The sequence below is a fragment of the Rhincodon typus genome, chromosome 2 (genome assembly GCF_021869965.1).
Source record: "Rhincodon typus isolate 14 chromosome 2, sRhiTyp1.1, whole genome shotgun sequence".
In the NCBI taxonomy this organism is placed as follows: domain Eukaryota; kingdom Metazoa; phylum Chordata; class Chondrichthyes; order Orectolobiformes; family Rhincodontidae; genus Rhincodon; species Rhincodon typus.
Window position 1 is genome coordinate 53151449 of NC_063333.1, and position 17629 is coordinate 53169077.

General features: G+C 38.5%; 1 protein-coding gene across 1 annotated transcript in view; it reads left to right on the forward strand.

Moving 5' to 3' along the window:
- The window catches only part of tbc1d5 (TBC1 domain family, member 5), a 203910-nt gene that overhangs the window by 64488 nt on the left and 121793 nt on the right, over positions 1 to 17629 (forward strand). Inside the window, exons 10-11 of the mRNA XM_048608053.1 lie at positions 858 to 1000; positions 3207 to 3313. Coding sequence (XP_048464010.1) covers positions 858 to 1000; positions 3207 to 3313 — 250 coding nt within the window. The remainder of the gene's footprint in view (positions 1 to 857; positions 1001 to 3206; positions 3314 to 17629) is intronic.

Sequence of the window (17629 nt, forward strand, 5' to 3'; positions counted from 1 at the left end):
CTTGATAGAGATCAGTTGATATGACAGTGTTATTACAATACAATAACAGTATTATCACTGCATTTTACTGCTGCCAGGAAAAAGGCAAACTTGCTCGCTGGTATTTTTTCAACTATTAAATCCTTCCATCCCCAAAATTGTAATGTTTCAGTTGGTCCCAATCAAATTTCTAGTCCAACATAATTCGAAGATTCTGATCAAAAATATGCTTAAGAAAGAGCTCAGTTTTACCATACCTCCCTCTGATTTTATAATTCTCTGTCACATTTGCACCATTTACATCAATGGTTAGGGGTTTGGTACACATGCATCAAAGGAGTATTTGGACAGTGGGGGAGAAAGGTAAATGGTATATTTGTTGGTAAGCTCAAATCATGTAAGAGTTATCAACTTCTTGGGAATAACACACAAAAGATAAATTTTTGAACTTTAAGTGCATGATATGTTTTCAAATTCATTAGCAAAAGCATCTCTGTCACCTTTTTAGCAGGAAAGATTTTTGTTTATAATCATCATCTAAAAGCTTCAGCCACCTGCATTAGTACAAGGAAGAATGGTGTCAGTTTATTTTCTGTAAAAGCAGGACTGAAAACTGGATAGTTTAAATCCAAAATTTCACTATCCAGTTCATAGTCTGTGCTTCCCAACACAAGAAATAACAAATGAGTTATGCAGTAAATATTCAAGGATTCTGTGTAGCTGTCATGGATTTTATTAATGCTAATTGTTGAATCCCCTTTCTTTCATGCACTTCAATTCCATGAATATTGCAACAAAGTCTAAATTGATTTAATTACAAAACTGTTTGTAAAATTGTTTATTTGTAATATTGTATTATGTCTATTTCATTCTTGCAGTCGTTGGGTCAGACTTTTGTTTGGACGAGAATTTCCACTTCAGGATCTCTTGGTGATGTGGGATACTTTGTTTGCTGACAGTGTTACCCTGGATTTAGTTGACTATGTTTTTGTTGCAATGCTGTTATACATAAGAGATGTTTGTAAGTATATGCATACAAAAATTACATTGTTATATCTTAGCTTCAAAGATTTTTTAAAAGTCCTCTTCGTATGTTGAGGAAAAAAAGCACAAAGGCACCTTTTAAAAAAAAAAGTAATATGTAATAAATTTGAAATTATATTGCATTATATCAAAACGTTATTTGTCTAGTTTTGAGTTTTTGACCACTACTGAAAAAAATAATTGGGATGACATTAGTTACCCTTTAAATGAGGTGTTCCACACCAGTGTGCAGTTACACAATTTATAAATGAAGACTGTAATGATTATTAATATACTAATAATCTTGTTTTCCCAAAGGTGTGAACATTAACAATTTGCCTTGTAGTCAATGAGCATCTTTCATATATTTTATTTAGAAGTCTCTACTTCTGGGATTAGACAACAAATATCTAGAACAGCTTCCTTTTTGGTTATGAACTGTTAGAATTTTTAAAATATCAGGTACCTTTGAGGCTGCAAATAAGGCAAGGTGTTTCAAGTGGCAATCTATAAGGCCTTTCAATGAGTCAGAGTGGTTAAAAATACTGGAGATTGTTTTGTTGAAGTCAAGTTGTTTGATCCACTAATGTTGAGAAACCTGCTGTATTTTATATTATAATACAAAGATAAGTTAGGCTGATTGAGTTAGGAGTTCATACCCAAAAGATATTCTATATGTTCACATCACTGTCAAATAAAGCATCTTGCTGATTTATATGATGCCTGATCTTAAGCATTGTCTTATTGGTTCATCTTTGGAAAGGTTTGAGTGGCACAAGCAAAAGACATGAATACCTAGGTCAGATCACACAGGGATAATATTATTATGCTGAAGTTAAAACACATTTAAACGTAAGAACTTTAAAACCCATATAAGGCAGCAGCCAATGCCATTCCACTGGATCCGTAAAGGTTGATATAGTATACTCAAATCTGTAAGAATAGTAAGAATATTAGGTAGAGTAAAACGCACTTTCGTACGTGGAAGTCTGCCACCTTGTGACACCAGGTTATAGTCCAATAGGTTTATTTGAAAACACGAGCTTTCAGAGCCTCAGTCCTCCTTCAGGTGTTAGAAACATAATTCCAGCTAGAGTAAAATAATTCTGGCCCCTGTAATAGCCATTATAAACATAGCAAAGCTTTGCACACATTCTTGGAGCATGAGATGAAAAGCAGACCTTAAGATTGATATCTTACTGCTTTAATTATATTACTTGAGGCAATTTTTTTTTGTATTTACAAAGAGTCCAGATGTTTAGTAAATTAAGTATCAGACCATTCTCCTGACCGATTCAATTGCTGTTTTATTAATGTTGCTTTAAAATGTCAAGATCGTAAGTAAACTATAATCATTTAAGTTTAGTAAAGATGCAGTGCTATGTGGTTTGCTGTTCAGATAATACTAACTTGCATTATTAATGTACCATGTGTTTTTGGCTTTAATGACTTTCACAAAAAGTACAGTAAATGGTCACAAGAGAGCAAAAGTAGTATGGAAGAGTGAGCATGATAAGCGAGTGCTTCACAAATGAAACCAGATGTATGAAATTACAAGCTGTCGGATCAAAAAGGAAATGAAGATGATGAAGTAGTTTTCACTATAAAATATAATTTTTTGTTTCAATCACTTTCAAGATTTTTGCTCATAATCGTTAAATGTCCAGACATACCTTGACTGCTAGCGTACCACTACTGTTAGTTAAGAGGTTAGAATACGTAAAATTAGAATACATATTATTTATTTTTCTATTTTTAAATAGATTTAATATAGTACATATTCCATTACTGAAACTTTGTCAGACACTTCACAGTATGCCTAAATAAATATGTTGAAGAATCCTGAGATTATTGCAAAAAGTATATGATCCATTGGGTTAGTGTTTTGTTTTGTATTACATTGATTTATCTCTTACTGTTAAAGGTAGCATTATCTTTAAGTATCTCAGTTTTGCAAACGTTTCTTGATGAACACATTATTCTGTCATTGAAGTGACATTTGTGTGATGAAAATTATGCAGTATGTCTTGCTGATTCCCTGACCAAACAAAACTGATGGACAAATGCTTTCTGGAATAATATTTTTCTTTGTTCCTAAATTTTCCCATCAGCTGCAGTTGTTAAAGATCTGTATATGTGTGTGTGTGTACATATTTATTTAAATAAAACTGTAATGTTGTTTTGTTTTTTTTTATCATCCTTAGTAATTGCGAGTAATTATCAAACCTGCCTTGGTTTGCTTCTCCATTATCCATCTGTAGATGATGTACATTCCTTAATTCAGAAAGCACTCTTCTTACGGGATCCAAAGGTAATACACTATTCTTTGAGGTATGTTCTTACATTAAAAATAATATGTTTAGAATTGCATTGCTTATTGATACTTCCTGAAATTCAGATGTATCGAGCACTCATTTTAAATGATAAATTATGTAACATTAAGTTGTCTATCACTTATGAAATAAGTTGAAGTTAATTAAGATGCAAAATTCCTGATTCCAAAAGTTTCATACGTGAGAATTGCAACTATTTTTAAGATTGAAAATTTCAGGACAATGCAACAGATTGTAGAATGATGAGCTTAAATACTTCAAAATAATAAGCAAGTTAGTGTTGAGATTCAGCATTTAAAGAACACTAAATTAAACAAAGAAATATCCATACTGGAACATATGTAATTATATTTATAGTGCATTCTATGAAGATGGTTCAATACATGGAAAAATAAGAACAGTGTTGTGTTTTCTCCAATATGATTTGGTGGTTCAACAATGGTCATTTGCTACCTGTATAAATGATAGAAAATGTTATGAATTATTATACATTTGAGGGCACATCTGTAACCAGAGGGGTAGTAATTCATCAATTATAGCCTCTGAACTGCAGTCAATATTTGTTTTATTATACCCATGAGCTAAATTTATTTTTCAAATGGGAAATGTTTTCACCCATTTTGAATGGTTAATAGCCTGTGCTTTGTGGTCTGTTCACTGAAGATTATTACCTACTGCCATCAGTTATTTTGCCAGGAGTGAAAACATTTTAGTTTGTATATTTTTTAGCAAATCATGTATTTCAGACCAAAATGCTAATAAATGTATAAGGTAACCAATGTAGTTATTACTAAAAAAACAAGAGAGAGACCATAAGTAAATGCAAATAATTACCTTTTAGGAAATACCCATAAATGTTTGTCTACTTTTTGGTGGCCCTTATTTGTTTGGCATTTTTATGACAGCCAGTTGTCAACCTTGGCTCAGTGGTAGTAATGTTGCCTCTTACTCAGAAAATCATGTGCTTCAAATAGGGACCTTAAAGTGCTTAATTGTAGGCTGGCATTTCAGTGTGGTAATGAACTGCTTTGTCAGAAATTAAGCCTAGATCCTATTTGCCCTTTCACATCTTGTGAAGTAGTATTGTGGCAATATTGAAACAAAAGCAGAGTAACTCCTGGTAAGTTAATGAACTCAAAATGTTATCTAATCATTTAGCTTATTGCTAGTCCTGTTACTAATTAGTGATGTTATATTATAGTAGTGATTATATTTCATTATGATGTAATTAACTGATTGTAAAACACTTTTAGATGTCCTAAGTTCATGAAAGATACTGTTCACTTTCCTTATCATCCAAGTGTTACTGGCAAAAGATTTTCTTCAAGTTAACAAAAATGATGATGAAACATAATGTATAAAAGTGATGCCAGACATTGCAAATTCCCAATGTTGTTTTTTGTGTCAAAGAGAAGTCCAAAGTAGAGATTAAGAGAATATTTCCATAAGGAGTAAAATATGAGTAAACGATTCAGCCTGATACTTTTTGGTAGTCAGATTTAATGGTAGCAGATGCGCAACAGTGGCATTTTCTGACAGTGTGACAGATACCAGGGGCATTATCAAGGCGTGTATAGAAATAGCACAGGTATTGAGCAATTACTTTTTGTCTGCCTTTACAAAAGAAAAGAAAATTTACATATCAGAAATCCAGCGTAACCAAATGGCTAATAAGAGCGAGGAGATTAAAGTAATTTATATCAGTTGAGAAAAAGTATTGGCGAAATTTAAGGGACTAAGGATTAAGGGATAGGAGGTTTATAGAGACTGGTATACATTGATGTCCAAAAACCTGAGCATTGGTCACTGGAAATAAAGCACTTGAAATACCTAAATGATAAACTCATAGAAGTAAATTCAGGAAAGATACATCTTCAACTAATACCTTATGTACTTCAAGTATTAGAAATCTCCATGAAGTATCATGAAAAATGACTTGAACAGAAAACTGAATTGCTGATGAATCCATACAATTAGTTGAATGTGGAATTAAAATCTCAACTTGATGAACTTTTGGGATTTCATCTTGAAAAGAACATTGCAAGTTTTGAACTCCACTGCAATCTGAAGAACAAACTGATGAGACGTGCAGCATGAAGGAGCAAATCCAGACTTTAAAAATAGATACGGAATATCTTAAATTTTAATCTTAAAATGGAGTTGATGAATAACTTGAAAGAGTCTAAAGAGCAATCAGAAACCAGGGAGAAAAATGTCAAAACAAACAGAATACACATGTGAAATGGTCAGATGATTTGCTTACTCTGGACTTTGTTTTCCTCACAATTCACGAACCGTATCTTTCCAACTCTACTGGGATTTTTCATTATCCTTCTGTGTTGATTAAGAAACACTTCCAATGGGTCCTTTGAGTTTGTGACAGAAAGCATGGATGTATGATTGACAACCAGCTTCAAAATCATCTTCCTTAATCACTTTCTACATAACTGATTTTGTTGTTTCATTTTGATTCATACCAGATGAATAAACCTGCACTAGGGGAGTTTTGCATTTCTCAGCTCAAGCCATTTTCTCTTTTATCTGAACAATGTGTTGTAGCCTTCTGCACTAATTCATTTTCTTACCACTGACACTTTATAAGTGGAGACTTCAATTCCACTTCTTTCACAATTTCCTTCAAACATTTGTTTAATCCCTTACTGTCCAATTCTGTCTGAGGTTCGTTGATGTTTTCACTCAGCTTAATAACTACGCCAATCAGTTAAGTTGCCTCTATTTCCAGAGTTATCTATCTTACCTTTACACAAGTTCAGAAGTGAAGTATTCTGAACTCAAATTGGACTTGAAATGTTAACTTTGTTTCTGTCCCTATAAAGGCTGCCAGACTTGCTGAATTTCTTCAGAACTTTGTTTTTATTTCAGATTTCTATCATCCGCAGTATTTTTCATGGATTGAGAATTGGCTTATGGGCAAGAAACAGCAAGTGGGAATAAGGGATTCCCTCTCGAGTTGGCTGCCCGTGACCAGTGAACACAGAATCAGTGCTGGGACTGCAACTGTTTACAAAATATAGTAATGACTTGGAGAAAGGAAGCGAATGTAGTGTAGCCAAATTTGCAGACGACACAAGATAAGTGGAAAGGCAGGTTGCAAGAGGGATACAAACAGTTTACAAAGAGTGATAGCTTAGGTAAGTGGGCAAAATATTGGCAGATGGAGTATAATGTGGGAAAATGCGAAGTTGCTCATTTTGGAAAGGAGAACAAAAGAAGAGAATATTATTTAAAAACTGCAGAAAGCTGCAATGCATAGGGACATGTATATGACACCAAAGCTAAAAAGTGGCGCACAGACCAAGCTAGAGGCCCAAACCGACCATGCAGGCTCCCACTGCCTGTGACAAGGCCTAAACAACATTATGGGATACAAAATTAAGCACAGCAACATAGTGGACAATGGCACAACCCTCCCTGATGCGCTCAATGCTTTCTATGCTCGGTTTGAGCAGAATGCCAGTGGCGCGGTGACACCTGTGCCCACTGTCACCACTGCAGACATCAGAGCGGTTTTCCTGGGAGTCAACCCAAGGAAAGTGACGGGCCCAGACAGAGTCCCCGGCTGAGCATTAGATTCTGTGTTGACCAACAGGTGGAGGTATTCACCGACATCTTCAATCTCTCCCTCCTACAAGCTGTAGTCCCGGACCTGCTTGAAGAAGATCACCATCATTCCAGTACCTAAGAAAGCACACGCAACGTGCCTTAATGACTACCACCCAGTGGCTGTGACCTCCATAATCATGAAGTGCTTTGAGAGGCTGGTCGTGGCCCACATCAACTCTAGTCTCCCAGCCCGCCTTGATCCTCTACAATTGGCCTACTGATGTAACAGGTCCACAGTGGATGCCATTTCCCTCGCCCCACACTCATCCCTGGAACATCTGGACAGCAAGGACACCTACATCAGACTCCTGCTGATCGACTACAGCTCCGCCTTCAACACCATTATTCCCTCCAGACTGGTTTCAAAACTCCGAAACCTAGGTCTCAGCTCACCTACCTCTGAAAGTGGATCCTCCACTTCCTGATCCACAGACCGCAATCAGCAAAGATAAGTAACTGCACCACCTCCACAATAACCCTCAACACTAGAGCCCCCAAGGATGCGTTCTCAGCCCCCCTACTGTACTCCCCTTACACCCATGACTTAGTTGCCAAATTCAGAATGAACACCATCTACAAGTTTGCTGGTGGCAGTGCTGTGGTAGGACAGATATCAAACAATGTTGAGGCAGAATACAGAAAGGAGATAGAGGGCTTGGTGGCATGGTGCAATAATAACAACCACTCTCTCAATGTTGGCAAAACTAAAGAACTGATCATTGACTTTAGAAAGAAAGGAGGAGATGGAGCTGAGATCGAAAGGGTTGACAGCATCAAGTCTAGGAGCGACGATAACCAACAAAATGTCCTGGACTTCCCACGTATATGTGATGGTCAAGAAAGCACAACAACACCTCTTCATCCTCAGCCGGCTCAGGAAATTTGGCATGTCAATAAAATCCCTCACCAACTTCTACAGATGCACCATTGAAAGCATACTGTCCGGCTGCATAACGGCCTGGTACGGCAACTGCTCTGCTCAGGACCAGAAAAAACTCCAGAAGGTGGTGTGCGTAACCCAAACCATCATGGAAGCCAACCTTCCATTCGTGGACTCTATTTACACAGTTCACTGCTGCGGAAAGGCTGCCAACATCATCAACGACACATTGCACCCTGGTAATGCTCTCTTACAACCTCTTCCGTCAGGGAGAAGATACAGAAGCTTGAACACACACACCAGCAGGTTCAAGAACAGCTTCTTCCTGGTCATTATTAGACGGATGAATGGACTCTGTAACTTCAAATAATGCTGCACTTGCTAATGTTGACCTTGCCTCGTGCATGCCCTGTGCAATGTAACCTGTATGCCTCTGTCCAAGTTTCTTTTCATCCAAAAGTCTGTATGTCCTTGCTTACTATGACCTGCCTGTTCTACTTGTAAACAAAGTTTTTCACAGGTGCACATGACAGTGAATCAAATCAAGACCATGTCTAGGGTACTGTGAGCAGTTTGGTCCTCTTATGTAAGGGAAAATATCATTTCATTGGAGGCAGTTCAGAGAAGGTTCTCTCGGATGATTCCTGGGGTGGAGAGATTGTCCTCTGAGCAAAGATTAAACAGGTTGGGACTTTACTGACCGGAGTGCAGAAGAATGAGAGGTGATCTCGTTGAAGCATAAAGTTCTTAAGGAGTTTGACAGGGTAAATGCTGAGCGGATGTTTCCCTTCATTGGAGAGTCTAGGACCAGAGGACATTTCTTCTAAGGGTTGAGAATTTTTGGATCTCCTTACCACAGAGTTGTTGGGGCAGATTCCTTGTGTATATTTAAGGCTAAGATACATAGATTCTTGATCAGTGAGGGAGTCGAGGGTTACAGGGAAAGGGCAGGAAAGTGGATGTGAGGAATGTCAGAACTGCTGCGATCCTATTGAACGGCAGAGCAGACTTGAGCAGCTGCATAACCTATTCCTGATCCTATTTCTTATGGTCTAGCTTTTACATAGAATCATAGAATCCCTACAGTGTGGAAACAGGCCCTTCGGCCCAACAAGTTCACACCGACACTTGGAGCATCCCACCCAGATCCATACCCCTATAGCCCTCACCTAAGCTGCATATCCCTGAACACTATGGGCAATTTTCCATGGCCAGTCCACCTAGCCTACACATTTTTGGACTGTGGGAAGAAACCGGAGTACCCGGAGGAAACCCACGCAGACACGGGGAGAATGTGCAAAATTCACACAGACAGTCGCCCTGGGGTGGAATCGAACCCAGATCCCTGGCCCTGTGAGACAGCAGTGCTAACCACTGAGCCACCGTGCCGCCACGAAACCTACCTGTTTCCCTAAATTGCTGCATTTGTTTTTACTGAGGGAACATTGTTGGATCAAACAGAAGCAAATCCAGAAATATGTAATCTGAAGAAACTGTAGTTCATTTTTTTTTTGCCAGTTCACTGGTTTCCCAGAATCTACAGCTAAGGATCAGCTTTGCATAAATATAAAGAAGCACTTTGAGCAAAATGTAGTCCCTTTCACGCTTGCTCTTTAAATTTACAAATCTGTGTACATTCGATGTGATTTTATATCTTAATTACTATTCTACCATAAATCCATAGAAGTGGTATTGAAGTCATTATTGCACTTGTCATACACATACTGGTTTAATATGACTAATTGATGTAGTTCTGTTAAGTACTTTATCAAAATATTATCTAGGATATTTACTGTGGATTTAAAATGTTTTAAAACTATTTAGACAGGATTTGAAAAAAACAAGCGTTTTTTAGCTTTTCTTTTCTGTTTCTTTGTTATTTGTTTTTTGAGAAATTGCTTGATGTAAAATTTTAAATAGAGATGCAAAGGATGTTTATTGGCAAAATCCAATTCTATTTTAGAAAGTAACAAATTTTAGATTTGGTGAATAAGCTCATTCTAAAAGAATAGTCAAAGCTGGAATAGTTGAGCAACAAAAGTTGACAGTGATAATTTATCTTAATTCTGTTTTTTAGTATGTAGCCAAGCAACCATGATTGATTTTAAAAATGCATTAAATTGCCAAAATGATTGCAATAATGACAGCAGTAACTATCTATTAATAAAGGACAACTAAACTAAGCTATAAGCCATTCTTTTCTTGAACTCTGGATTTCAATCTGTAAGATATTACCAACTAGTACATCACACCTCTTAATAAATTTGATTATTTTGTTTTTTTCTCCAAAGTTTAAAATTCATTACTTAAAGTAGTAATCCTTCATCCAATTCTGGAGACTACGATCTGTACCCAGCTAGTAGTCACTTCTGATTCAAAATCCTCTGTTGTGGCTGTAGGAATTGACTTATTTAAATGTGAACCCCTTCCATACCTGGCACGGATCAATAACATGGATCTGAAGATGACTGATGTTTGCCATCCTCTGGGCTCCCTTTATCTGGTAGTTCTTTTTTGCCTCTGTGGTGCTACTGTAGCCTTTCTGACTATTGTCTCCAGGCACTCCCATCGCTAGTAAAGAATTCCCATGCAGCAACTTTGATCCCTGTCACTTTAAGAAGAGGAGAGGAGAGGAGGACCAGTGTTCTGTATTTTCAAGAGGCAATGAGGCCCATCAGACCAACTTTACAATGGAAATGAAACCACATAGTTGTGGTCGTTATTACCAGAAGTCCAGCTTTGAGGATCTGGATTCAATGCTGCAAAATGTTCAGTGACATCATTGGGCTGGTTAATTAAGTGGAATTGAAATACTATATTAGAGCAATTGCACCACTAGCTCGATATACCCCATCTTTATCACTCACCTACAGATGAGCTTCTAATCGTGACATATATCTTACATTCATGTGTTTAACTCACCCTCATATACTTAGTAAGTCTTGCAACTTGCGTAAATTACCATCTATTAAACCAAGATAGCCACATCACACAAAGATGTTGCTCCACAGTCAGTTTTGTCTCTCTTGTGCAGCAAGACACAAATAACCAGAGGCATCAGCGCGGTGCCGTATAAGGCAAGGCTGCGTGTCCTTATCACATTGAAGGAAATAATGATTGCCATCATTGAGGTGGCTATTGCTGAGACTGTGGCTAGGGGTGGAGCTGAAACCATCAAGATGATGATATCCTCATACGTTCTTCAACAACGCTCATCCCATTTCCCACTCATTTCGTAATCTCATCTGATTTAGAACCTGAAACTATTCCATGGATGTATCTCTTGTTTCCCCATCTAAACCAATTAGTAAACTTGCAGACCTAACCATGATATAACATGTGATAACTGCTTTTATTACAACAACAAGCAGAAACCACACATGTCAGGTTACTGGACGATCAGCCGACTGCCATGATGACTGCAGGTAACCATCCATTTTCAAAGAGGCTTTCACAGGCCACTGGAGTCCAACGGATTAGTAGGATAGTTGAGATACTTGAGAGTAGGTATGGCTCTGTAGAAGATGGACGTGCTAATGAGGGAAACAGCATTTGTCCTTCCACCTCCACTGATGGTTCTGCTGTGACCAGGTCAACCTCCTAACAACTCCCATCAGTGCTGAGGTGGTGCATTTGAAATCCAGATCAGACCAGAGCTGCGTAATTGTTTTTGTCTGGTGATGTGGAGTTTTGGATGTCAATTAAAAATACCCCAGTTTTGAGAGTCATGAAGAAATTTGGAAAATCTGCCGAAGAGTCTGGAACATTCTGAATGGTCAATGTAAGTTGTTTTTGCCCCTTCATATGTCACAATTAGGTCCCAGATTGTAATGCAGATATGTTTTTAATGTGCGCCTTGCTGGCTAGGTCAGAATTTGTTGTGCATCAAAAACTGCCCTTGAGAAGGTGGTGGTGAACTCCTTTCTGAAACCACTAAAGTCCATTTGGTATTATTGCACACTCAATGCTATTGGTGAGGAAGTTGACGATATTGATGGCGAAGGAATGATAATATATTTCCAAGTTGGGATGGTGAGTAGCTGGGGAGAAATCTGCAGGTGGTGTTCCTATGTATTTGCTCCTGTCATCTTACTAGATGACAGTGGGTGTGGGTTTGGAAGGAGCTGATAAGGAACCTTAGCGAATTTGTCAGTGCATCTTAGAAATGCTATGGTGCATCAGTGATAGAGAAGGTAAGTATCTATGGATATGGTGCCAATAAAGCCTTTTTCTGGATGGTGTTGAGCTTCTTGAGTGTTGTTGGAGCTGCACTCATCCAGGCAAGTTCCATCACACTCCTGACATGTGCATGATGGTCAGACTTAGTTTTAATTTACACTTGCCAGGCCAGGCCTGGATATTGTACACATTTTACTACATTTGGACATGGACTGCTTCAGTATCTGAGGAGTCGTGAATGGTGATGAACATTGTTAAATACTTAGCAAACATCTGACCTTGACCTTATGAAGGATGGACCATTCATGAAGCAGCTGAAGATAGTTTGACCTAGGACACTCACCTAAGGAACTCCTGCAGAGATGTATTGGAGCTGGATGACTGATCTTCAGCAATCCCAACCATCTTCCTTTGGGCTGTGGAATAACCAGTGGAGAGCTTCCCCCCAAGATACATGTGGCCAACTTTCCACATTGCTGGTTAGATGCCAGACTTGTTGCTGTACTGGAAAAGCCCAACAAGAGGTATAGCAAGTTCTGGAGCACAAGTCTTCAGTGCTTTCCAGACAGAAGCCTACAGTTTAGTCAGCTGTAGCTATTCTGGATATTTGACTGGGTTTCAGTACAGTTGTTTTCCATTCATCTGAGAATGAATGATATTTTCAAGAGAAAGTAATAACGCATTCTCCCTTTGTAGTTCCTGGTTTGTTGATGCAAGCTAATAGGATTACAATTATTCCACGTTCTTTTTCTCTATCAATAATACAGAGGCTTTTATTAGAAGATGAGAGCTTACATTTTTCTCAAGGAATGTAAAATATTTCCAATCATATTACATGGAATCTGAGGACTATGCACTGTCCCTACTTAGGGCATGACCATAGTGGATGTAAGGGATGCATAGAGGTGGCATGCGTAATTAGAAGAGGCAGTAAGAATATGTGGGAAGTATTGAGGTAGAATGGGGTGGAATGGACAATCTGGGGGAACAAAGTGCTGATGTGGGTGATCTGAGGCACATAGACTGTCACGGGAGTTGGTGGGAGAGTGAATGAGGTCAAGGGGTGAGGTTTAAGGGGTCTTTAACCACTGTTGCATGTTTAGATACTATGCTGGAGAACTGAAACTTCCTGCTGACTGTTCATACGCTCCAGCAGAGCTCACAAGTTGTAAAAACAGAAGTTGCTCAAAAAGCTCACCAGGTCTGGCACCATCTGTGAAGAAAAAAATCAGAGTTAACGTTTCAGGTCCAGTGACCCTTCCTCAGAACTCACAAGTTGCGTTGCGTTGCAAACATGACCTCACAGTAAAACGAGAAAAATTACCTGTGACATCATGCACTTTGCAAGCCACAAATGTCAGCATTTCCCAAGCACAAAGGAAAATTAAACCTAATTGCCTTTCTTACTCATGCAAACTCTATTCTTAGCAACCAACTTCATCTCTATCTCTGACAATGGTTTGAGGCTGAGCCTGACTAACTAGGCATGAGTTTCCAAACACATGTCTGCACCATCACTAAAACCGCCTATTTCTAGCTGCATACCAGCAACGATTCAGTCCTTGCGTCAGCTGATCTACTGCTGAAATCATTGCCCATTTCTTTACAACCTCCAGACTGAACAGTTTGAATGCACACGTATTCTCCATAAGTTTAAGCACATCTAAGATTCCAATTTCTATTCCCTAGTTCACACCAAGTCCTGTTTACTCATCATCCCTGTCCCATTCGATTACCTGTATTGGTTCCTCCTTACACAATGCCTCACTTGTAAAATTTTCATCCTTGTTCTCAGATCCAATCCAGTTGCTCTTCCCTCCCTATTCATTTAACCCCCTCCAGACCCAGAACTATCTGAGACACCTGTGCTCTTCTTTCTGGCCTCATATGCATCTTCAATTCCAATTTCTTGAAAACCTGTGGTTCTACCTTCAGCTGCCCAAATGCTAAGCTCTGGAATTCCCTCCACAATCCTCTCCTCTCTGACTTCTTTTTATTTTGGGTGGGATGTAAGGAAGACAAAATTTCATTTGCCGTTTTAAAAATGCGGAAATTCATAGTTAAACTCAGCCGGTTTTTTAAGTAGCCAACCAAAAACTAAAACAGGAATTTGATAATATGTCAGATTAATCCGGGAAGTTAAGGACAGCGTCAAATTGAAAGAAAAAAAATAGTTTGGCAAAGATTAATGGTAAGCCAGAGAACTGAGAAAGCTTTAAATCTCAATAGAAGATGGCCCAAAAAATGGACCAAAAACAAACTTTGAGGGACAACTTTCTAGTAATATCAAGATGGACAGCGAGCTTTTCTTTAAATATATAAACAGGAAGAGAGATGCCAAAGTGAACATGGGCCCATTAGAGAATGAGGCAGAGGAAATAATAAAGGGGAAACAGTAAATGGCAGTGGACTTGAACAAAGACTTTGCATTAGAGTTCACAGCACATGACAATAATAGCTTTCCAAAATTACTAAATATTCAAGGGTCAGAAGGAGGAGAGGAAATAAATTTGCAGTAGCTATCATTAGAGAAAAAATGCTGAGAAATTAATGGGGCTAAAGGCCAATAAGCCCTGGACTCGATGAGATGCATCCCAGGATATTAAAGGAAGTAATTACAGAGGTAGTGGATGCATTGGTAGTAATCTTCCAGGAATCCTTAGATTCTGCAAAACTCCCAGAGGATTGGAAAACTGCCAATGGTAACACCTTTATGTAAAAAAGGGCAGGAGACAAAAACAGGTAATCATAGGTCAGTTAGCTTACTATGCTATTGGGAAAATGTTAAAGTCTGTTATAAAGAATGTATTAGTGGAGCTTTCTGAAATGTAGAATATGATCAGGCAGAGTCACCTTAATAAAATTCTGAGGGGTTTTTCAACAAGATGGTAAAGGACAAGTAATGGATGTAGCATATTTGGATTTTCAGAAGGCGCTTGATACGGAAAGGCATGTTAGGCTACTCCGTAAAATAAGAGCCCATGGAGGTAACAATCCTGACTTAGAAATGTGTTGCTGTTCGTTCACTGTCGTTGGGTCAAAATCCTGGAATACTGTCCCTAACAGCATTGTAAATCTGCCTACATCACCTGAATGCCGCCTTCACAAGCAATTCGGGATGGTCTATAAATAATAAATGCTGGCCAGCTAGCAATACCCACAAGTGAATAAAGAAAAATGTACAAAAATATTAACTTGAATAGAGGAGTGACTAACTGACAGAGAGTTAGGATCAGGGGGCATTTTCAGGACGGCAACCTGATATACTAGAATTAGAAACTGTCCAGAGAAGGTTCCCTAGGCATATACCAGGTACAGAGGGACTATCTTATGAGAAGATTAAGTCTGTACCCGTTGGAATTTATAAGAATGAGAGGTGGCTTTATTGAAACATTAAAGATTCTCAGGAAGCTTTACAATGTCAATATGGAAATGTTGCTTCCATTTGTGGGAGACTCTTTGACCAGAGGGCACGTTCCCAGAATAAGAGGTTGCCCATTTGAGACGGAGATATGTAAGAATTTATTCATTTCAAGAGTAGTGAATCTGTGATACCTGAATTCAGAGGGCTGTTGAGGCTGTGTCATTAAGTATATTCAAGGCTAAGACAGGCAAATTTTTAATCAGTTAGAGGATCAAGGGTTATGGGGAAAAGGCAGGAAAGTGGAGTTGATTATCACATTAGCCATGATCTCATTGTATGGCAGAGCAGACTCGATGAGCTGATTGGCCTACTTCTCCTACACCCTATGGTCTTGCAGATAATTCTTCATGTTTGCTTTTCTTTGAACAATGCATAGAGAGAGTCTCCTTTTAAAGTTTCTCTGCTTAAGTTCTTTCCTTTCGGGGACTTTAGTTTATTATGCGCTATCATTTTTTGTTTGTTTTGTCGGCACTTGCCACCATTGAAATCAGCATCCACAATTGCACTGCCTGCATCCCAGAAACTTTCTCCCTCCTTTGCTTCCTCCTTGAACTAGCTTCCCGGCTTCTCATTCAGTTTGCTCCTATGTGTTGTTTCACCCTCGTCTTGTTATATCCAGCCTCGTCTCCTGGCTGATTCCATCCCAGTTCTTGCTGCCTAGGCGCTTCTCTCCTCCAAGCCTTGTTTCTCCCAAACGTGTCCCCCATGCCTCGGCTCTCCCGCTGTCACCTTCATAGCTTGCAGTCTCTTCCTCCTCCTCCTACCAATGTCTGTAGTCTTTCCTTTGCTCAACACAGTATGGATCTGGAGGAACACAGCAGATCAGGCAGCATCAGAGGAGCAGAAAAGTTGACATTTCTATTGAACAGGATTGATGAAGGGTCCCAACTCAAAACGTTGACTTTCCTGCTCCTCTGATGCTGCGCGACCTGCTGTGTTCCTCCAGCTCCACACTGTTCTGACTCTGACTCCAGTATCTACAGTTCTTGCTATCTCTGTCTTCCCTCTGCTGTTGACTTCCCTCCTGAAACCAAACTGAGGTCCCTTGCTCCATCCAGTGGCCCAGATTATTCAGTGCAGGCAATCTGAGGGGTTTAGCTGAGCCAACAACATCTGCCACTAGATGGAGCATGATGAAATTAACAATGCTATAAAATATTGCATTTTTCCTTCATAACAAAGACTGAACAGGCAAGCAAGTACCAAGACTTGACCAGTGAGCTCTTTGAACCTGCTGTGCCAATTAATAACATCACGACGTTGTTGATTGTAACAAGTCCAGAGTCCTGCATAATCCCAATAACCTTTTACCTGCTTATTTACTGAGAATCCATCCTGCTGTGCCTTAAAATTTGCAATAATTCAAATTCCACAATCTTTTCAGGGTGAGTTTCAAAGACTCTCAGTCTTCTGTAAGAGTGTTTTTTTTTCCCACCCAATCTCTCTTTTAAATGGGCGAGCTCTTATTTTTAAACAGTGACACTATGGAATCCAACTCCAGTTTTAACACTGATGCAAGAATTGATGCTTCACTTAAACTTCTTTCATTTAAAGTCACAAATTTCAGGAACAGCACAAATTTTAAATGAGGACACTCTGTAATTGTGCATTGTTTAGCAGAACGGACTTTTTATAGTGCTTCACAGGAATGAAATAAGATGTAATTTAGTTTATCGAACAGAGAATAAATATGTAGAAATGAGTATGTTACAAAACCTAAGCACATTGTCAGTATAATTTGACCCAAAAGCTAGGCATACTTCCAAAACTTGTGCCTTATTGTTCGACAATTGGATAAATTTTATTTCTATCAGGGAATTGGATTTAAGTTAGGTATTCAGAGTGGAGTAGTTTGAAATCTGTCTTTAGTCATTTCACAATGATAATTGTTAATCATCAATGCTGAAGTTCGGGTTAAAGGTTCCAATTTGCATACAGTATAAATATTTATCATAACAGTTCACTCATGCTGCTATGATATTATAAACAAGTCTACTTGATTCATTCTGGCATGCGTTTTGCACTATAAGATTCATACCACAGTGATATAAAGTTTATTTTCGACAAATATTACTGAGAAATAATATGTTGTGCTTTATGACAATGTTTTATATTTGTCGAAAATGTATAGGTATATACGTGCTGTATTTACTGTGAAAACACAGCAGCTTTAGTTTGTTTGCAATT